General features: G+C 35.4%; 1 protein-coding gene across 2 annotated transcripts in view; it reads right to left on the bottom strand.

The window, feature by feature from the left end:
- Positions 1-24,204, bottom strand: part of AP3S1 (adaptor related protein complex 3 subunit sigma 1) — a 67,524-nt gene that overhangs the window by 7,765 nt on the left and 35,555 nt on the right. For both annotated transcript variants that reach the window (XM_054589937.1, XM_054589938.1), the window contains exons 4-5: positions 16,564-16,635; positions 2,083-2,190 (exon numbers count right to left, since the gene is read on the bottom strand). In XM_054589937.1, coding sequence (XP_054445912.1) covers positions 2,083-2,190; positions 16,564-16,635 — 180 coding nt within the window. The remainder of the gene's footprint in view (positions 1-2,082; positions 2,191-16,563; positions 16,636-24,204) is intronic.

Here is a 24,204-nt window from a genome sequence, read left to right on the forward strand (position 1 = left end):
ACTAACATTCAAAACTATTTTAAATAGCATTGCTTCTGTAAAAGAATTTTTAAGTTATAGCATTCTTATAACCATTTCCACTGAAAATGTAAATTCTGTATTTTACTGCTCTTTATAGATTAAAAAATTGCTCATTAACAAAATTTTACTAGACAATCAAAAAGCAAATATCCATTATGCAGTTATTATAGGTCCTTTATGACTTTTGTCAATATTATATACATCACACTAAGGAGAAAGAAAAAAAAAGGACACCCCCAATGGAAAGAAGTTAAATACCTGGAAATGTAAAAATTCCAGACAAGAAGTCAATATATTTTTATAGATGATTCCACAGAATTTACAAATTACTGCATCCATTCATTTTAGAGTGATTAATGGATTGTGTCACTGTCTGTCTCTTGGCATTTAAAATCTATATCCATACAGTTTTGTAACACAAAGTGTAACAGATTATATAAATTTCAAATAATCATTTTAAGGCTTTAAAAACTACAGTTTACAGTTTATAGTAAGTCTTTTATTATACCTTATAATATACTGCAAACTAACCACATTAAATAATATTATGAGTTGTTTCCTTTTCCTAGCCTAATCTAGTTTATGTTTTTCCCTTTCAAAAACCAGTATTTTAAAAATTGGTTATAGAACACACAGAACATGTACAGTTACTTAAAACAGTCATAATTTTAAGCTCTTCACTATTACAAGCCTCTTTTTTGGAAAACCAATAGGGATGGGAAATTGAGGTAAGAAATGCAGGATCATTTTAATTTTAAATAAAACATTGGAAAATGTTTTTATACAAAGGTCAACTACTTCTAACCCTCAGATTTCAGACTTATCCATCATCCTGTGTTTTATTCAATTCCAGTGAGCATAGTATTGTATTAACCTGATCCTTGCAGGGGTGTCCAACCTTTTGGTGTCTCTGGGCCACACTGGAAGAAGACTTGTCTTGGGCCACACATTAAATACACAAACACTAACAAAAACTAAGCAAAAAAAAAGTTTTAAGTAAATTTACAATTTTGTGTTGGCCACATTCATAGCCATCCTGGGCTGCATGTGGTCCACTGGGCACAGGTTGGACAACCCCTCAAGTATCAACAGATAATAATTCTTCAGAACTCACCTGCTATAAATTAATGCTAGCATATTTTTAATACCTTGCTGTTTTTACAATATTTACTTTATATCAACCAAACACATGAATTTGTACTAATAATTATAAATAAAATATATTTTCCTAAATCTAAGTTATGACTATAAATACCAAAAGTAAGAGTATCCTCAAATGAGCATAACACTGAATGAGATAAAGGCTGTTACCTCTCTAAACTGAAACAACCAAAATAGTGTGAACTTGAGTGGCTCTGCTACAACCCCTGTTACTAATATTCAGCCTAGTACATGAGAGAAGAGTCACTAAAATTCTAAAGTAGGGTTTTGTAAAATGCTAACATGCTGGTTGGACCTCATTCTAACAGCACAAAGGTTTCTCTTATAAAATGCAACAAAAGCCATGAATACATGCATCAATGAACGTATAAGTTAGCAAACTGGTCAGTGACCTTTGAGAAGATTAAGATACTGAATTTTCTTTTTCAATATGTACTCAGGCTTCCTAATCTCTTATTATAATGTATTACTTCCTCATGAGAATTCCATTGCCTTCTCTTTCCTCTTCCAGAAATGATTTTGTGATGCTAAATTTATATATCTTTTAAAATATAAGTTCTAAGATTTCCTTGATAATTACTGCCTACTGTTTTATAATGCAAATACTAATTCCATTTTCAAATAAATACTTTCTTTTTTAAGCAATAAGAATTTGGAATTGTGCTAATTACCCAAGGCAGTTGACTGTGGCTAAAAGTAGGATGCACAAAACTATTTGGTGGACAGCTGTCCCAGAACATTTCGCTACTAAAATTTGTATACTCTCTTTTTAAAACTGAGTAAGCATACCAGCTGTACCTAAAGGGTGATACTGAAGGACAAACACTGAAAGCTGCAAATCATACATAGTTTATTACCATGCTTACTGCCTTCATTAACTAGAGCAGTTTCCATTCTTACCTCAGATTTCTCCAGCTTATTTTGTGCATCAATTTGTGTAACAATCTCGTTCATGTTGGTCTCCAATACCATTCCCCCCATCACCATTTCTGCAAGAATATTGTGAACCTAAAGAAAAAATAATACACACCCATAAAGAAAACTCACTACAAAACATTTTGTAATTCCAGTAGTTTTTGGTTTAAATACTTCTGTGTCTACTTTATAAGTATGAGCTGTAAAATAAAATAATTTGGAGTAAAGGCTCATAAATCCACTTCTGTCACTACTGTGAAGTCTTAGGCATTTATATAACCTCTTTAATTCTTAATTTAATGAGCTGTAAAGCAGAGATAATAATAGTACCTCCTCCATAGATTGTTGAAAAGTTTAAATGAGATAATTCATGGAAACTGCCCCAAAGTAAATGATCACTAAACATTAGCTACCATTTTTATCATATTAACTTTAATGCTAAAAAAGTGATCCACAAGGGCCTTTGACATATTCTTAGCCAATAATTATTAAGTTGTTTTATGCTCAAGGTATTTACTAAAGCTATGTGGCATTATTACATGCTCTAGATTGAAAAATAAAATAAAATTTTCTTTTTATTGTAGGTACTTTTTAATATGCTTTTACTCCACAGTCCTCTCTATATGAAACACTGAAATTTTTTATCAAATACATCTTATGACTAAAAATAGTATCTTCCATTGGGAAGAACAAATTGAACCCAGGTGTTTTTCATAAGGTATTAGATCAAAAATCACCAACTCAAAGCTGAATTAAGTTTCACTGAATAATTATATTCTGCATAATTTTTACAAAATAATGAGGCGTTAAGAATGGAGACTCTGAAATTAGATAGATACAAATACTGACTCTACCACTTACTAGTCATATGCCCTTCTGCAGTTACGAGACCTCTCTGTTACCTTACCTGTGAATCACAGATAGAAATAGGATAGGCATTTCATAAGAGTATCATAATAATAATTTATATAAAGTGCTTAGCAGAGTATGTACAGGTATTACAGAGTGATTCCATTTTTTTTTTTAAACAAACCTTTTTTTTATTAGTCCTAACTAGTGCAGCTCAGTAGGTTAAGTGTAGTCCTGCAAACCAAAAGATTGCAGGTTCAATTCCTGATCAGGACATATGCCAGGTCCCCAGTTGGGGCATGTGAGAGGCAACTGATTGACTTGTTTCTCTCGCACATCAATGTTTCTCTCTCTCTCATTCTCCCTCCCTTTCCGTCTTTCTATAAATAAATAAAAAATATATATAAAGAAAAAACAAAAATAAAACTTTCTTCGGTTAAATATGTATTACTTGATTTTTATTCCTTTAATACAGTTCATGCAAATGTATTCATGATTTAAAAAAATATCCTGTAATTATTTACTAATTTTTCATTATGGCAAGATGGGTACCTCATGTATAAATTTTGAATACAGAATTACAGAAATTACTTTTCCTAGCAAACAACACAAAACCAGAAGCCACAATTGTTCTTAAAAACCAGTGCTAAAAATCATCAGTTATATTACTACTATCCTTTCTGTTATTAGATACCATTTATTAAACTATATTTTGATACTGTACTTATGATATCTGATTTATTTCTCATATTTAACCTTTGTTAAAGCTGAGGGAATAAACCAGCTTACTCAAGACACATAAACTAATATGTGGCAAGTTAACAATTCAAATCTAAATCTGAGTGATCCAAATCTAATCCCTTGCTTTCTTCTGTTAACAATAAATGAAATGAACAGTTAATTAATTTTTAGTCATAATCTATGAACATTCAATTAAAGGTCAAGAAGGTGATTAGGTGATGAAATAAAATTATCTTATAATAGCTAATAGGTACTACATGCAGGAAAAGTGTTCAGATAGAAAGGCCTCAGTCAACCAACAGAGATTTATTAAAACTTCTGCTTTAGCAGTAACACTCCCCTCCTTTTTAGAACAAATTCTCATGAAAGGCACAATCTGTAAAATTGGTAAACATTGCATCAACTCCCCCCCACCGCACCCCCACTTTGATCAGGCCTTCCTGTGGGTTCATCCTTATATACACTGTACTACTGCCTTTCCAGGAGCATCTCAGACCACAAGCACTGGAGTAGTGGAAACCATAAATTTCAGTATTATAGAAACATCTTCCAGTTTAGAGGTATCAAAATATGAGCAGCCAGCAAATATGGGCCATATCCAAGAAATTCTAAGGATGTATGTTAATTTACTAGATAAGAAATAGGATGTACATTTTCCTTCCAAGTAAAAATAATTCCTCTGAAAGCAAATCCAGAAATCCAAAAGAGAGACAGAAAATATGTATGAGGAGTCTGTGAGCTAAATCCTTGAAAATACATAATCTCATTTATTATAAAGATAATATACACCTAAAAACTATATTCTTGGTGAGGAAGTACTATACATTATGTAGAAATTCAAGGAGAGAAACAGTATGGGAATAAGAATTATTAATTGGAAGGTTACCCCAATATTATCAAGCTTATGGTGTCCAAAGCAAGGTATGTCACATGAGAAGGGGACATTCATAAGCTGAACATAGCATGTCCAGTGACAAAAATTCATGTTCCAAGAATTGGGAAGAATTTGTGACAGACAATATGAGAAAGAGGATGACAAAAGTTCTTCTTTTAACATAACCCTAACTCATATGGTTAACATATTCCATTATTATGTTTTATAAATTTTATTTAAAACAGATTTTTATTGAAATAACAATGCCAATATACTTGTAATACAACTCATCTACTAAATTCTTTGATGTTCACCTAAAATAGCAGTTCAATGAGTTTTTACCTTTTTAAATTTTTTATAGATATTTAAGTGTTTTAAAAAGTAGGAAATGCCACATTAACAATGCACGTTTGCATTAAAAGAAAAAATCACATAGCTACTTCCGGACAGAAGCCATAACTTTTTAAAAATTCACAATATAGGCAAATAATTAAAAGTTCTAGCCATACAGAAACTTATGTACAAGCAGTAAGTGTTCACTGCTTTCTGCTTCTGTTGTTAGGTCCTTCTATCCAAAGATAATTACAGCTTATTGTATTTTATGTACCCTTACAGAAAAATTGTTATGCACATACTTATTGTGTGTACATAGTGTATATCTAATTTATACAATGAAGTCACACTATATACATATTACACAATTCTGCAGGAAAATTAAAAAATGTATTAAAAATTTGAGGCATCAGAGAATGAGGATGTGAATTTAAAAAATAATAAAAATTACTGGTGTCAGTTAAATGTACAAGGATAATCAATGACACTGTTAGTTAAAACCAAAGACAGAAAAATACAAAACTACAAAATGATGAACCCACACTATTATCACACATCTACACATCTAAAAATGAGAAAAATGTATAGATCACTTAGAAATATAGACAGATTATTAAATGAAAAACTGAGCAAGATAGAACAATACACAAAGACAAAATGGGGAAACAAAGAAATATACCCCAAATGAAAGAACAAGAGAAATCCCACAAAAAGAATGAAATGAAATGGAAGCAACCAAAATAACAGATGCAGAGTTTAAAACAATAGAAGGATGCTCAAGGACCTTAGGGGAAGAATGGATGATTTCAGTGAGAACTTAAACAGATAGTAAGCAGTAAAAAGGACATAGAAAACATTTAAAAAAAGAGAGACACGGAAATGAAGAATATAATACCTAAAGTGAAGAATATACTAGAAGAAATCAACAGCTAGTTAAATGAAGCAGAGGATGGAATCAGTGATTTAGAGGGCAAAATAACAGTAAGCACAAGCATTAAAAAGAAAAGAGAATTTAAAAAAATGAGGGAAATCTAAGGGAACTTTGGGACAACATAAAACATAACAACATGTGCATGATAGTGAGACCCAAAGGAGAAGAGTGTGAGCATGGGATAGAAAGCCTGTTTGAAAACAATAATGGCTGAAAATTTCCTTAACCTGGTGAAGGAGGAAAAAGCCACACAAGTTCAGGAAGAACAGAAAGTCTCAATCAAGATGAACCCAAAAAGGCTCACACCAAGACACATAGTAATTAAAATGCCAAAGATTAAAGACAAAGAGAGACTCTTATAAGCAATAAGAGAAAAGCACCGAGTCACCTACAAATGAGCTCCCATAAGACTGTCAGCTGATTTCTCCAAAGAAACGCTTCTGGCCAGGAGGGTGTGGCATGAAATGTTCAAAGTGACCAAAAGCCAAAACCTACAACCAAGACTACTTTATCCAGCAAGGCTATCATTTAAAATTGAAAGCAAAATAAAGAGGTTACCAGACAAAAAACAAAAACAAACAAACAAAAAACCCAGAAATCCACAAAAAGAAAAAAACAAAAAAACAAAAAAAGCCCCTGAAGGATGTCATTACCACCAAACCAGTATTGCAAGAAATGTTACAGAGCCTGCTTTAAGAAGAAGAAAAGAAATAGCGAGAGAATATAATATATAAAGGATAAAGTGGCAATAAGTAAGTAGCTATCAATAATAACCTTAAATGTAAATGGATTAAATGCTCCAATCAAAAAGATAAAGAGTAGCTGAATGGATAAAAAAACATGACCCATATATATTCTGTCTACAAGGGACCCACCTCTGAACAAAAAACAGATACAAAATGAAAGTGAAGGGATGGAGAAATAGTCCATGCAAATTGAAACAAACAAACAAAAGCTGGGGTAGATATACTTATATTTCACAAAATAGACTTCAAAACAATGGCTATAACAAGATCAATCTAACAAGAAGATATAACTCTTGTAAACATATATGCACCCCACATAGCAGCACTCAAATATATGAAGAAAATCTTACTGGACATTAAGGGAGAGAATGACAGCAATACAGTCACAGTAGGGGATTTTAACATCTCGCTGACATTAAAGGATAAGTCTTCCAGGAAAAAAAACATCAACAAGTCAAAAGGGACCTTAAATGACACATAGGATCAAGGGTTTTAATTGATATTTACAGAATATTTCATCACAAAGCAGCAAAAATATACATTCTACTCAAGTTCACATGGAACATTCTCAAAGACAGTCCACATGTTAGGACACAAAATACATCTTAACAAATTCAAAGATTGAAATCATATAATCTTCTCTGACCACAATGGTATGAAACTAGAAATCAGCTACAATAAAAACTGAAAAACATTCACACACACAGAGGTTAAACAATAAACATGTTATTAAACAATAAATGGGTTAACAATGAGATCAAGAAAGAAATCAGAAGTCACCTGAAAACAAATAAAAATGAACACACTACAATCAAAATCTATGTGACACAGAGAAAGCAGTCCTGAGAGGGAAGGAAGTTGATAGCAATACAGGCCTAGCTCAAGAAGCAAGAAAAATCTCAAATAAATGCTCTAACCTTAAACCAAAAAGAACTAGGAAAAAGACAATAAACAAATCCCAGAGTGAGTAGAAGGAAGAAAATAATAAAGATCAGAGTGGAAATAAATGACACAGAGATGGGGAAAAAATATATAAAAGGTCAATAAAACCAAGAGCTAGTTCTTAGAAAATATGAACAAGATTGACAAAACACTTAACCAGACTCGTCAAGGAAAAAAAGAGAAAGGATTCAAATGAAGAAAATCAGAAATGAGAGAAATAACAACTGACACCAAAGAAATACATAGGATTGTAAGAAAATATTATGAACAACTATATGCCAACAAATTAGATGACCTGGGAAAAATGGATAAATTCCTAGAAACATAAAATCTTCCAAAAGTGAATCAGAAAGAATCAGAACACCTGAAGAGACCAATCACAACTAATGAAATTAAAGCAGTAATAAAAAATTTCCCAGCAAACAAAAGTTTTGGACCATATATATCACAGGCAAATGTTACCAGACATTCAAGGGAAAACTAACACTTACCCTTCTCAAACTATTCCCAAAATATCAAGAGGCAGGAACTTCCAAACTCTTTTTAGGACGACAGCATTACCCTAATTACAAAACCAGGTAAAGATGCTACAGAAAAAGAAAATTATAGGCCAATATCCCTGAATAACATAGATGCTAAAATCCTCAACAACATATTAGCAAACCAGATCCATCAATACATTAAAAAGATCATACACCAGCCTGACTGAGCAGCTCAGTTTCTTAGAGCAGCGGTATCCAACATTTTTGGCACCAGGGACCGGTTTCTGGAAGACAATTTTCCACCTACTGGGTGTGGGGTGATGGTTTTGGGATGATTCAAACACATTACATTTATTGTGCATTTTATTTCTATCATTATTACCTTATAATATATAATGAAATAATTATACAACTCACTATAATGCAGAATCAGTGGGAGCCCTGAGCTTGTTTTCCTGCAACCAGACGGTCCCATCTGGGGGTGATGGGAGACAGTGACACCCAAAGTGCATTGCTTTTGTCCAGTCTACCCCATAATCTCCTTTTGGTTGTTGGCACTGCAGAAAACCCTATTTCACAAAGATAGAATGTTGGAAATGGAAACAGGCCTTTTCAGTCTTTTGTGGCAATCTCAGGATATTCTGCCTTGACTTTAATTCAGAACGTATAGAGATTTGAAGTTGTTTCAGACACACTTTTAGCCACCATCATTTGTGATCTCAAGCAGCTGATCCTTTTCTAGCACGGACAAAGTCGATTTACCTGGCTTATTCACAAATGGGTCGCAGATCCATTCCTTACCAGTTCGGGGTTCTTTTGTGGTTGGGAAGTAATGTTCAAACTCTTTTGTAAGCTGAGATAGGTGATCATGAACCAGCTGGGAGAAAGAAGGCCCTGGCTCAGTCTCTTTCAAAATCTCTGCTAATGTTTGAAACATGTCAAAAATCCTAATGTTCACTTGTCACCCCCATAATCCAGCTTAGCTTTGAATGCAGCCATTTTATCTGCCGACGTGAACACAGTTGTTATTCTTCCCTGAAGTGACAGGCTGAGTTGGTTGAGTAGGCTGAATATGTCACACGAGTAGGCAAGTTTTGCGACTCATTCTGTGTCACTGAAATGTGCTGCCAGAGGTGATTCTTTTTCTAAAAGCAATCTCTGGAATGGCTCATAACTCAAAAACTCTGGCCAGTGTTCTACATTTAGAAAGCCATCTCACTTCTGTGTATAACAGAAGACCTGTGTGCTCTGTGTCCATCTCCTCACAGAGCTGTGCAAACAGAGGTGAGTTAAGGGCATGTACTTTAATGTGGCTGGTAATCTCAATCACATCCTACAAAATGTCGTTAAGTTCTGGTGACATTTTTCGGCCAGCCAGCATTTCACTATGGATGGCGCAGTGCATAGACTCACATTCAGAAGTGACCTCTTCGACCTGAGTAGGGAAACCAGAATGCCGTCCAGTCATGGCAGCCTCCCCATCCGTGTATACACCAACACAAAATGACCAATTCAGTTTTCCTGATATGTAATCATTCAAAGACTTGAATCTTTCTGCAGCTGTGGTGTTGGTTGGCAACAAAAGTACACATAAAAAATCCTCATGCACATCCTCCTGAAAAATGTGTCACATGAAAACAAGCATTGTTGCCTTGTTGTCAACATTGGTAGACTCATCAACCTAGACTGCATACACAGTGACTTACTAATCCTCTCTAACAGTTGTGCCTCAATGTCCTCTGCTATTCCATCAATTTGTTGAGTTATGTTTGTCATGTTCGTCTTTCTAGTCGAAAGAGGAACATGTACCATCTTTCGAACTGCAGCCTCTCCTAAAAATTCACGACAAATGTCCTTAGCAGCAGGCAGGATCAACTCTTCACCATTAGTAAGGGCTTCTGAGTTTTAGCAATGCAGTTAGCCACTAAGAATGATGCTCTCAGTGCAGACACATTTAATGAAGTGATGGCCTTCAAGAATTGCTTCTGTTCTTTGTGTACACATTTTTTTCTTTTGAAAAACTCTGGAGGCTTGTCTTCTAATGCAGGGTTCTTGGTCTCCACGAGGTGAAGCAGCTTTGAAGTTTCATGGCTTTGCTTGATAGCTGGTCACCACATATTATACAAAGCAGGTTTGGAGAATGTGAATCACCTGTTGCAATGAACCTGTAATTTAAGTAGGACCCTTGGTATTTTCTTTTAACGGCAGCTTTCCTCTTGCTGGCAGTCTTGGAGTCTTCTGCTGCCTCATCACTGGGTCTTTTCCCCCTTTTCAAAGAAGCTCTCAAGCGACATTTGTTTTTTACTCATTTTGGCTAGGGTTAACATGCAGGCTTACCAAAACTGTGACTGAGATAAATGCACAGCGTGGGAAAGAGGTGTGAATAGAAGTAGTAAATAAAATGGGCAGGCCATGCATAGACTAAAACAAGTGCTGGATTCTGACTGAAAGCCCGCCACCAGATGCAGCTGTATAATTGAGGTACATCGATTCACTTGCCACTATGAAGCTTGCCACCAGATGCAGCTTAATTGTCACTTGCCGCCCACTTACAGGGTTTTGATATGAGTCTGCAAACAACGGATTTATTATGGTCTCTGGGCAGGCAAACCTCTCTGCTGATGATAATCTGCATTTGCAGCCACTCCCCAGTGCTAGCATTACCACCTCAGCTCCACCTCAGATCATCAGGCATAAGATTCTCATAAAGAGTATGCAACCTAGATTCCTCACACAAGCAGTTCACAGTAGGATTCATACTCCTATGAGAATCTAATGCCACCAGTGATTTGACAGGTGGTGGAGCTCAGGCAGTAATGCAAGCGATGGGGAGAGGGTGTAAATACAGATGAAGCTTCACACACTTGTCCACTGCTCACCTCCTGTTGAACGGCCTGGTTCCCAATAGGCCACAGACTGATACAAGTCCGTGGCCCGGGGGCTGGAGACCCCTGTGTTAGAGCATCATCCAAGGTTGCAAGTTTGATCCCTGGTCAAGGCACATACAAGAAACACCCAATGAATGCAAAAATAAGTGGGACAACAAATCAATGCCTGTCTGTCTCTCCCTCCACCTCAAATCAATAAATAAAAATAAAGCATTAGCATATACCATGATCAAGTGGGATTTATTCCAGGGATGCAAAGTTGGTACAATATTTGCAAATTCATAAATGTGATACATTGCATAAATAAAATAAAAGGAATAAAAACCACATAATAATATCAATAGATGCAGAAAAAGCATTTGACAGAACCCAGTACCCATTTATGATTAAAAAACAACAACAAAACTTTCAGCATAGTGGGAATAGAGGGATCAGACCGCAACATAATAAAGGCTATATATGACAAATTCAACCCACAGTCAACATCATACTCAATGAGCAAAAACTGAAAGCATTTCCCTTAATATCAGGAACAAGACAGGGATATTCACTTTCACCACTCTTATTCAACATAGTACTGAAAGTACTAGCCACAGCAATCAGATGAGAAGAGTAAAAGGCATCCAAACTGGGGGAAGTAAAACTATCATTATTTGCAGATGACACCATATTGAGTATAGAAAACTCATAAAGACTCCAGAAAAAAACTTCTGGATCTAATAAATGAATTCAGTAAAGTAGCAGGAAACAAAATTAATATTCAGAAATCTGTGGTATTTTTATGCATCCATAATGAAATACCAGAAAGAGAAATTAAGAAAAACAATCCCATTTACTATTGCAACAACAACAACAACAACAACAAAATAAGGTACCTAGGAATATTTAACCAAGAAGGTAAAAGACCTGTACTTGGAAAATTATATGATACTGAAGAAAAAAAAACTGAGAAAAACACAAATAAGTGGAAGTATATACCGTGTTCATGGACTGGAAGAATGAACATAATTAAAATGTCCATGCTATCCAAAGCAATCTATAGATTCAACACTATTGTATTAAAATACCAATAATATATTTCACAGATATAGAGCAAATATTCAGAAAATTTATATGAAACCAAAAGAGATCCTGAATAGCCACAGCAATCTTGAGAAAGAAAACAAAGTTGGAAGCATCACACTATCTGATATGAAACTATAATACAAGGCCATTGTAATCAAAACAGTCTGGTACTGGCATAAGTACAGGCAGCTAGATCAATGGAATAGAACAAAGAGCCCAGAAATAAACCCACACCTTTATGGTCAATTAATATTTGACAAAGGAGGCAAGAGCATACAATGGGGTAAAGACAATCTCTTCAATAAATGGTGTTAGGAAAATTGGACAGGCATGTTAAAAAATGAAACTAGACCACCAACTCTTGCCATACACAAGAATAAACTCAAAATGGATGAAATACTTAAATATAAGTCGCAAAACCATTAAAATCTTAGAAAATATAGGCAGTAAAATCTCAGACATAATAATTATTTACTAATTATTACTCAAAATTATTTACTCAAAAAAAATTATTTTTTTTCAACACATTGTTTTCAAACTTCCATGGTTGCTGTTGAGAAATAAATTTTCAATCTCCACTGCTCCCGTGAAGGTAATATGTCTTTTATTTCTGGAATATATTAAGAGCTCAGATGTGGATTTCTTTTTATTTATTCTGCTTTGATTCTTTTATCTGTGGATTTGTATCTTACATTAATTCTGGAAAATTCTCAGCCATTAGATACTCAGATATCGAATATGCCTCATTTTTTCTCTCCTCTTCTGAGACCAACAGTAAATGTTCATTAGACCTTTCTCACTCTATCCTCCCCAACCTGTCAACTATCTTAAATATTTTCAATCTTTGTCCAATCTACTTTTAAACCCAACCAGCAAAAATATTGACATTTTTTCTCTTCTAGAAATTCCATTAAGTTCTTTATAAAACCATATAGGTTTTTAAAAATACTTTACTCGCTGAAATTTTTATCAAAATTGACTTAGTAGTTGCCAAGTAGATGGGGTGAGGGCGGATGTATCTGGGGCCAAGCTTTTGACAAGTGCTGGCAGCAGAGGGTGGTGGCTGGCATGTCTGGGGATTAGCTTTTGAATGCCTGAGCTGGAAGTTTGGTTATAAAAAGGAAGGACTGAACATCTAGATCAATGAGAATAATAAGAATGGAAATAATCAAAATAATTTATTGTCAGAAAAGCAATTTGCAAATATGAAAAAGGAGAAGGCTAGAATAACTTCTGTAGTGTTATACTATACTCTGAGGTATTAAAAAGAACTCAGTGATTTTTAATATATACCAAAATCCAAGATACAGAAATAGGGGGTTGTGTGTGTGTTTGTGTGAATGTATACATCTATTTCCCAGCTTGTTTCACAGAGCTCATCATTCATCTTTAGCTTTCTCATCTTTTCCCTGGGATTTGATACTGTGTTGCAGTAGAGGCAACCTGAGGCTGCCCAATTAAAACTACAGTGTTTGGGAAATGGGCAGGTAATCCAGTGGAGCAAATAAGCAGATCTCTCCAGCAAACCCAAAATGGACATGTAGTATAAGTAAGAAATAAACCAAGTTACTTGTATTTTATGGGTTATTACCACAGCATAACTCAGCTGTAATAAAGAGTTGGGCTCCATTTTTGATGTTTGGTTGTTGACAGTTTTCAATTCCTGCAACTCTCCCTTTCTTTTCTGTCCCACACCCAGGCAAGCTGGTAAGAAAGTCCACTTGCTTCTTCCTTTGCGCTGATGGGAAATTCAAACTATTTAAGATCTGGCTTGAGTGTGAAAACCCATCCTAGCCCCATCCCATAACCACATGAGACCCTAAGTCAACTGCTGTTCCTTGCTCTACCCAGAAAATCTTACTGTGTGAGTGATAAACCTTTTCAGATCAGATCCTCCTGGTGTATATGCGGCATCTTCAGTCTCTGCATTCAAACTAGTTTTGGGTAGGGTAGGCTATCCCACTGCTTGAGGGTGACTACAGTGTTAGCCTATGTGACAGATACAGAAATCAGTGCTTAAAGATTTGTAATAAGAAACTGGAAAAGGCACCAGCTTAGGGACTGGACATGAGGCCACATGGAAACTTTCATAGAAGGGCTAAAAACAAGGCTAGCATTGTTTTAGACCAAGAATATAGGGGACAGGAAATGTCTGATCTCCAACTCCTGGTATCTTGGCTCTTTTGTCTCATTGCATTGAAAAAATTAAAACAAAAGTTTAGCTCAGAAAGAGATATAGCTAACTTTGACAAGTACTAAATGTAACACACTGTTGTGTGAAATGAACAGTATAGTTATACATGCTGCAAATTGTATAATCCTATTTTTAAAGACATATTTCTGTACTTATTTGTACAAAAAAACTAGATATATACACACTCTAAGTGTTAATGTCAGTGTTAAGTTAAGGAGGCCATTAGAATGAGATGGTTCTAATAGCTCAGCAGTCTATGCAAACAAACCAAAACCTAAGCCTGTAAATGCCTAAGGTTAAGAAATTGAAACTTAAGGACAACCAATCATAAAGAGCCAACTCAGGCTTCCTAAATAATACAACTGCTTAAGTTACAGTCAATCAGATAAATTCCTTGCTTACTTCTGTTCCTTCTCTATAAAAGTCTTTTGCCTGGCTCCTGTCAGCAGAGTGCTCCGAACCACTTCTGGTTTGGGGCTGCCCAATGTCAATCAATTTTTGCTCCAGTTAACTCTTAAAATTTTTTTTTTATTTTTTAAAATCCTCATCCAAGGATTTGTTTATTGATTTAGAGAGAGAGAAGGGATGGGGGAGAGAGAAAAAAATATTGATGTGAGAGAGAAGCATCAATTGGTTGCCTCCTGTATGCACTCCCACCGGGGATTGAACCTATAACCTAGAATGTACCCTGACTGGGAATCAAACGAGCAACCTTTTGGTGCATGGGATGATGTGCCAACCAACTGAGCCACCCAGCCAGGACTTAAATTTTTAATATGCCTCAGTTTATCTTTTAACACTAGGAAGTCTCTGAAACTGAGATGCCTTATATTTATTTTCTTCTTGGTACTTTCTAATTTTTCTAAAATGAATGTACAGTTATAAAATAGAAGTTTAAAAAACACTCTATGTCATGAATGGAAGTTGTGTATGAGTAGAGCTTTATTTTCCCATTGAGGGAAACTTTTATCCTCTAGTAAAAATGTGAGAACTTTACTCACAGCAATATTTTATAACAGAATTGTCAATTTTCTTAAAAAAAATTGCTAGATGTATCAACAAGCTAATGATCTTTGAGCAGTCATTTTAAAGACAGAGCTTTTTATAGCATTTTAATCATGTACCAAAATATAATTTTGAATATTATGAACCCTAATGCCTAAAAATGACAGAAGTCTTTGTAAGTATGAAAAAACATATGATGTATTAATTAGAGAAAAGCAGCAGAAAACTAAAAATAGACTTTTAAAAATATCAAGTTTAAGTTCTCTGTCCAAAATGAGTTAATACATGAAATCAAATCACTTAATGAGAAAAATGATCTAGAAAATTGGTTAATGATAAATGTATGCTTTTGATGTTCACGAATATTAAAATGCATTCCTTGTACTACAGCTTGACTGTGGTAGTGGTTACATAACTATATACATTTACCAAAACTTAATTAACTGTATACATGTAAATTATACCTCCATAAAGCTGATTTTTAAAAATTACATTTATTTTTTTGCTAAAATTTTTGGCAGCTTATTTTCAGACTATTTTATTCAATGGCTTAATCATTCAAAACAATCTATTACATTACATGAACGTGATAAAGGAAAAAAAACACCTGTGTATAGTTAAAAGTGGAATCTCTTCCTTCTAAATTCTGTATCACTAATACCCAGTAATACTGATTAGAACACTCAGCTAATCTTTCCTTCCCTTACCTCCAGCTTTCAATAAGCTGTCAGGTCCTGTCAATTCTTTCCTTCATCCCTACTATACTGCCTTAATTCATTTCTGTCTGGATTACTGCAACAAATTTCTAAATTGATTTCCCTGTCTTTAATCTCCCAATCCAACTTCCATAAAGTAGAAAAAGTAATCTTGCCCTCAAAATGTACTAACAAAGCAAAAATGATGCCAAAAGAAGCATGTTTTTAAAAAGATTAAATTGCTTCAGACTAAAGTCTAAAATCCATGGCACTAAAGGCACTTGAAAATTAGGCCTCTTGATCAAAATAATTCCCCCTCGTAAGAGGTCTGTATTTTATATCTTTGCCTATAGAGCCATCTCTCCTTTTCTGTCTGTGAATATATCTACTACTCCTTAAAAATCCAGGTTAACTATAATGTCTTCTAGTCACACAATCCTAGGAAGAGGTAGGTGGTTCAGGTGTGTTACCCTCAGCACTCTGAACATATTGTTACTTGTTAATGCCATTGTTTCTTCCTTTAGATGTGAATTCCTCTAGGACAGGGTATGAACCTTCTTCACTAAGTGCAGTGTCTGGCTGATAGTAAAAATTCAAAATTGAATATAAAGACATAAAGAAATAAAACAGTATTATTCACTAAATCCATTTTTTGGCAAATGAAAATTAACATTTTTCTTAGATAAAAGGCTTAAAAGATTTGATAGTATAGAAGTAGTACCTTGTCTACATGGAAAATTAAATCCAGTTCACAGACATTTTCAAAACACTTGTCTAATGTTTCCACAAATACCTAAAAAAAAGAAAAAAGATTAAAAGCTTTTGAGAACTGAGTAAGTCCATTCAAATCTATTATCTACAAGGCAGACAATTCTTAATTGTGAACTAAAACTTTTGTAAATCTCTCATCACATATCTCTTTTTAAAATTAACTGTATTAAGTGCAAAAGGAGTAATTATAAACTATTTTTCATGTAAACTACTTTTCAATACATTAATATATAAAACATATTTTGCTGAAAATCACTAAGAACTAGAAATTCTTAGCATCATTACTTAAAAAAGCACTAAAAAATACTGAAATCAAACTCCCTATCTTCATGTGAGGAAAAAAGAAAGCTTATTAGAAATATTTATCGGGATGGATGGGCATAGTCCAAGTCTCTATCATATCTAATGTAGCCAGTAATTTCTAATTAGCAAATCAGTATAAAACATGACTAAAAATTACTTATGGAAAGAACACAGACTTTGGAGCCAGACTTACTGGGTTCCAGCCCTGGCTTGAATACCTTGTATGACCTTGTATGGGAAAGGATTAACTCAGCAGACCTTGGTTGCTCAAATCCTACACATTCCCCGAAAAGGCCTGTTTTCAGTCTAGACTTGGGCTAGCTCCTGGAAACTGAGCCCTTAAAAAGTTCTGTCTGAAAAAAGTGTTTATATGCCTGAAACCTTGGGCCACACTGTACCAGTATGAGTAAACACTTTATGCTATCAAGGTGATGTATTGCAAAAACTCTTTTTCTCTGAGGTTCTGGAATTTAAGTAGCAAGGGAGACACACAAAGGCTACATACCTTTGTGATTGACATCCAATGAAAACCCTAGACACCCAGGCTAGGATGACCCCTGGTTGGGAACACTTTTCACATGTCATCATATATCATTTCTGGGGGGATTAAGCACATCTTGTGTGACTCCAGGGGAGGGGACATCTGGACACTTGCATATGATTTCCTCCAGACTTCCCCTCATGTGCACTGACGATATTACTCTGTATCCTTTCACAGTAAACCCTGGTCATGAGCATTGCAACTTTTGAGTCCTGTGAATGCTAGCAAATCATTCAGATGGTCTTGGAGACCTCTGACACAAACAATCAAAAATTAACCTCTAAAATTCTACCTTGCATAGTTGGAAATCTATTCTGTTCATATTTCTATTCCCACTACCCTTTTAGCTTTCACAGAGTAATCATTCTATCATCCAAACTTGGGGGGAGGGTGTATTAAGAGTAAAAGAGAGCAGCTGTTAATTATTATTATAATATTAGATGCAATGTTATAATAACATAATAGCCTGGAACAATGGATGTAAACCAGGACAGTTCCAAGCAAACTGAAATGTACAGTCATCCTATTCATAAGTGATCCAATGGGACAAACAATAAATTCTAAAAGCAGGTTTCCTGCTGTAACTGCTCTGACCTCAGGTCAATTTACACAGATCTACAATCCAAGGTTCCTTTCTGGCATCAATGAAGGTAAGTAAGACAGGTGAAACTATGTAAATATGTAACCAGATGGCTATAATCAACATTGTCTTAAACCAAGGATAAATAAACTTCTCTGCAAAGAGCCGGAAAGTAAATATTTTAGGCTTTTTTGGGGGCATACAGTGTAGCAAAAAGCAGCCATAGATAATACCTAAACAAATAAGCATGACTCTGTTCCAATAAAACTTTATTTACAAAACCAGGTGGCAGGATGGATTTGATATGCAGGCTGTATTTGTTGACCTCTGATTCAGACCAGAGTCACCAAGAGAAATAAGAGGTCTGCAGTAATCAAGAATATATGCTTTACTCATAATTTCATTTATGAAAAGAAGACAGGTATTAAGATGACCAAATGTGGAACATACACAGGTCATGCTCAATTAAGTTTCTAGTTTATTTCCATTTTTTACAGTAGGTAGAAAATAAGTATCATTGAGTATTTAGTCAAACTCCCAACTTTATTAATTTTTCCTCAAAGATTTGGTAACATGGACCCTGAAATGACTTTATTCATTCTATTTTCAACTAATTCAGATTCATTTTCCTTCTTGTTATAACAGATTCTTGTTATAAGGACTAAATGAGATAATGCTGCTTGAACACAGAATAAAGCACTTCACACATGTTAACTTCTTAGGTAAAGTAAGAATGGGAGTGAAAAAGAGAAAACTTCTCCCATTGAGAAAGAGGAAAATATTTACTGTGGAAACAGTGTCTTTAACTTGGAAATGGTCTGAATACCGATTTGTAAAATCATAGTTAAATAAGTTATGGGGAATAAAGCCATTTAACAGTAAGATTTCACTGGAGTTATGACATACAAACAGAAAAACCCACAAATTGTAATAATGTACAACCTGATGAATTTTCACAAAGTAAACATATTTGTGTAACCAACACCAAAATCAAGTGTTATAATATTACCAGCACTGCAGAAACCCCCTTATATTCCATCAGTTGTTACCACCATCAAAGGCACCATTACCCTGCTTTCTAACACTATAGATAATGTTCTGCCTGTTTCTGAATTATATTTAAACTGGATTATACAGTATGTAATCTTCTGTGATTGGATTCTTTATCATTATTTTAATACAATAGCTCATTCATCCTTGTTGTGCAGTATACTATTGCACTGATATACCACAATGTACTTATCTATTCCATGATTGTCAGAAATTTGGGTTTCCAGAATTGGGTTATTAGAATCAGTACTGCTAAGAACATCCTTTTATGTGTCTTTTAGTAAATTTATGTATACGTATCTACTCAATGTATACCTACAGAATTGCTGGGTCACAGAGTAGCATACCTTCGGCTTCGTAGACAGTGCCATATAGATTTTCAAAGCAATTATAAAAATTTACACCCCAAATAGCAATATATGATAGTTCCCACAGTTCCATACCCTTTCTAACACTTTATGTTGTCAATCTTTTAATTTTAGCCATTCTTACGGGTGTGTGGTGGTATGCCATTGTGATATTAATTTGTACTTCCCTGATGGCTAATGAGACTGAGCACGATTTCCTATTTATTGGCCATTTAGATATCCTTTTTTTAGATGTCTATTCAAGACTTCTACTCATTTTTTCTACTTTCTTTTAATACTCACCTGAGGATACATCCATTAATTAGAGAGAGAGAGTAGGGTTGGGGGAGAAAGAAATGTGAATGTGACAAAGAAACATCAACTGGCTGCCTCCCTAACTGGGATTGATTCCGCAGCCTTTTGGTGTCCTGGATGATGCTCCAACCAGTACACCCAGCTGAGTGACCCAGCCAAGGCTACAATTAATCTTTGTTATGTCCAATTTAAGCAATCTTTGTCTATAGCAAAGTCAAAAAGATGATACTCTACAGAAGAAAACAAAAGCTTTAAGTTTTATTTTTCATGTTTGGACTGATCTATCTGGAATCTTTTGTGTATGGTGTGAAGCAGTCCTCCTAAATTTAAAATCACTATTAAGAGTTATTAATCAGAATAAAGTTTCCAGTGTATCTTTTATTTTTTCATGCTCGGTTTTTTCACTTTTGAGTGATTTTACTACCCATGTTAGCATAAATAGTTGGTTAGTTAAGGAAGGGAGCAAATGTAATTGGACATTAAGCCTGATTCACTAGGCAGATGAACTGGATATTAACCTTGGTTCACTAGAAAGCCACAGCATTCACAGGGTCCCCCAGGGACAGTCACATCCTCTAACATGCAACTTAACCCCTGAAGCATATAGGAAGACCAGGCTACCAGTCATTAGCCGGGATTACTGAGGAAGGAATAAAAATAACGGAATAAATTTTTTAGCTAGACGCATTGTGTTGTAGAAGCTAAGATGACACAGGGGGAGGTAAGTGCATGCTCAATAGGCACCAGATGATGCAACAAAACTTTGAGGCATGTGCAGTAGGAGTCCAAATAGCGACATAAAGGGGTGGAGTCTAGCCTGAGAAACCTGGGAAAAAGACCAGTTGGGTTAGCGGGAGGGCCTGGCACAAGCCCTCTGAAGAATTAGGAAAGAAACTGGTTAATATGGGGCTCTCCCAAGCCCCAGGTAATATAATCAAAGCTTAACAAAGGCCTGGCTTGGTAGTGTGAACATGCGTTCACTCATTTGTTTGAGAGTTGCCGCTGCAGCAGCTGTGCAAGTCCAAGCTCAGCACTGGTTATAGCCGAAGCACAGCCCAGGCAGTGATGCAGATGGGGAAAGGAGACCCAGAAGTTCTGCATCTGTGGGGTCTGGCCTTTCTTGGCTTGCTGAAGTGCTCTGGTCTTTCTTGTCTTGCTGATGGTAAGTGCAGGCCTGAGGTTCCAGAAACTGGACTTGTCTCACAGTGGGACGGAGCTGAACCATGTGGCGGTGGATGAGACACCAGACAACTAAAAACAGTCTTTTATTTTTGTTCCAATAAATCTTACAGCTATACCTGATCTTCCTATGCATGGGTCTCTCAAATGCTTTTCTCCTGACTTGTGGAAGAACCCTATTTCCACTGGCAACACATATATTGTAAGCATCCTTTCTTAACATGACTATCATGGTGAAAATGCTGTCTAAATAGTTTCCCTTCATTTACTTTTATCTTAAAGATTTAGTTAAATGATTTAGATAAAGTGCTCAGCATAGGAACAGATGCCTATAACGCATCTAATAAATGGAAGCCAGTATTACTTATTTGGATGTTCAAAACATGTAGTTATAAATTGAAAATAAAAATAGAGAATTCTAATTCTGCTGATAAATACTAATATAAGAGCAAGATAACTACATGTTGAGGCTGTCAAGGCTTTGTGATTTGCTTGTTAATTTAGAATGAAAAAAATGTTGTCAATATCTAAATAATACCACCTATGAAAAATGTGAACACTTAAAAAAAAAGTACCCTGTAGCAAAATATCATAATTAATGAGGTACATATTATTAATTTAGGAAAAGAATTCCAAAGATTTAATGCATTCAAGTGTTAAATTTGTTTTATTTTAAAAAAGACCCTCTTCAAAAATATTTCCATTACTTTTCTTTACCTTTAGCAAAATTATTCAACATAATTAGAAATCTAGCACCCAGAAGATATATACACACTGCCCATCTGGTACATGGACAAGACCAATACAAAACTAATAATCTACAAACTGAAGTAAAAAAAAAAAATTAAGAAAAAACAAATTAATAGTCCTTGGGGGCCTCGTCAGAACAACAACAAAATAAAAATTGCTGTTGCACTATATTTCACAAGACATTTTAAAAAGCAAAAAAAATTAGTAGTTAATAGTAAATAGCACCCTCTTGTGTTTTATTTTCAAAATATAAAGTTTAAAGTTAATTTCAATATGATAGTTATCTATTAAATAGCTACTCATTATTCTTTGGCCCCAAGGAATTCAAAGGTTGGTGGGGAAAAAACTATTTTTTATTTACTAAGAAAATTATATTTTAAATTTTCCTTCATTTTAATAATACATGGTTACCCAAAAATATATAGCTATTTAACTCTGAGTCTCAGTTCCTTCATTTGGGCATAACTATGGCACCTATATAATAGAGTTTTTTTAGTGATTAAATGAATATAAAGGGCTAAGAACAGTGATTCACAAAAAAAAAAAAAAAAAAAGTACTCCATACATGTTAGCTAGTAATATAATACTATGCACTTATAAAGAAATAAAAATGTGCATTAGGAAAAAAAAAATACCATAAAATATTCTTAAGTAATATCACTTAAGAGATTCTACATAAAACAATATGTAATTGTTTTCAGGAGGAATTAATCCTACTGTTTCTAACCTATAATATTAAATGAAGTACATAAATGTTAAACTGACATAAGAAAAAGTCTTGGAGAATCAAGATGGCGGAGTGGTGGAAGTCACACTCATCTCCTCGCATGACCAACCTGGAATTACAACTAAATTATGGAGAAACCACCTGGAACAAACAACTGAACAATAGTGAGAGAGGAGCCTTATTACTTTGGATAGACAGAAGAATCAATTTCAGCACAACCTAACTGGTAAGGAGCACGGTAGAGACCTGAGAAGGCAGGTGGGGCGCTCAGGGGTGGCAGCACCAGAAGGATATTGAAACAGCCAGATGGATCCCCCTGAGAAGAGCAGGGTCCATAAGCTGGGATCTCCAGTCTTCAGCACCAGAGCCCAAAAAGCATGCAGATAACAACCAGCTGCGAAAAACAGCAGGGTTGCTCTCTGCCAGAGACAGGTGGCTGGAGGGTCAAAGAGCTGTTTAAAGGGCCAACGCAGAAATTTTTATTTGCAGCCATTTACCCTGGGCTCCAGCAAAGGTGGGGGCAGAGTGGGCTAAAGATGCCTGAGGAGAAACTGGGGAAGGAGACTTTGGGGAGAGAATAGAGAGAATAGCTGGCAGGATCCCAGTGCTGACTCATTCCCCATACAGCAGCAGCCATCTTGCTCGGTAGACTGCTCCCCCGAGCAGCAACAGTGTCAGAGGACCCAATAGCCCCGCACCCAGAAGGAACTTAGCCCCACCCTGTGGTGTCTCTAAGCTGGTCTACTGAGTGCAGAGTGACTAGATTAACAGCTGAAAGAGACAACCACAGACAGTAGATTCCTAGAAGTCTCGAATAGACTGTCTAAGGTCAGACAGGCAACATCTGACATCATCAGAGGCAGATACAGAAAGAAAAAACAACAGTCTCCTACCATAGTTCACACCACAAAGTCAGGAAATCAAGACAGATCACCTTGAGAAGCAGAAGCAAAAAAGAAGAGTCTCACAAATAATGGGAAGGCAAAGAAACACCTCTCAGTCGAAGGGAAAGGAGGAATACCGAGAAAGAGAACTAAATGAAATAGAGGCAAATAAACTTATCAGATACTGAGATTAAAACAACGGTTCTACGGAAGCTCAATGAGCTCAGTGAGCTCAGACAGAATTACAGAAAACTACAGGGAAACTACGAGGAACTTACTGCAAACTATATCAGCATGTAAAAGGACACAGAAACTATCAATAAGAGACAAGAGGAAATGAAGAATACTATTTCTGAATAGAAGAACACAGTAGAAGGAATCAAAAGCAGGCTAGATGAAGCCAAGGATCGAGTCAGCGAGCTGGAGGAGAAAATAGAAAAAAGCTCCCAGAAAGAGCAAAGAAATGAAGAAGGACGCAAAAAGAATGAAGAGGCATTTAGGGAAATGCAAGAAAACCTGAAACGTAATAATATCCGTACAATAGGGATACCAGAAGGAGAAGAGGAGGAGGAAGGGATAGAGAACCTGTTTGAAAAATCATGATGGAAAACTTCCCTAATTGGAGGAGAAAGTCACACAAGTCCAGGAAGCACAGAGGGTCCCATTTAAGAGGAGCCAAATGAGGCCCTCTCCAAGACACATCATAACTAAAATGCAAATATCAAAGACAAACAGAGAATCAATCCTAAAGGCAGTGAGGAAGAAAGATGTAGTAACATATAAGGGAGCACCAATATGGCTAGCAGCTGACTTTTCAACAGAAATACTACAAGCTAAATGGGAATGGCAAGAAATATTCCAAATAACTGAAAGCAAAGGCATACAACCAAACAGCCTTACCCAGCAAGGCTCTCA

Source organism: Pteronotus mesoamericanus, unplaced genomic scaffold (assembly GCF_021234165.1).
Source record: "Pteronotus mesoamericanus isolate MK-2021 breed Mesoamerican mustached bat unplaced genomic scaffold, CSHL_Meso_final scaffold_167, whole genome shotgun sequence".
NCBI lineage: Eukaryota > Metazoa > Chordata > Mammalia > Chiroptera > Mormoopidae > Pteronotus > Pteronotus mesoamericanus.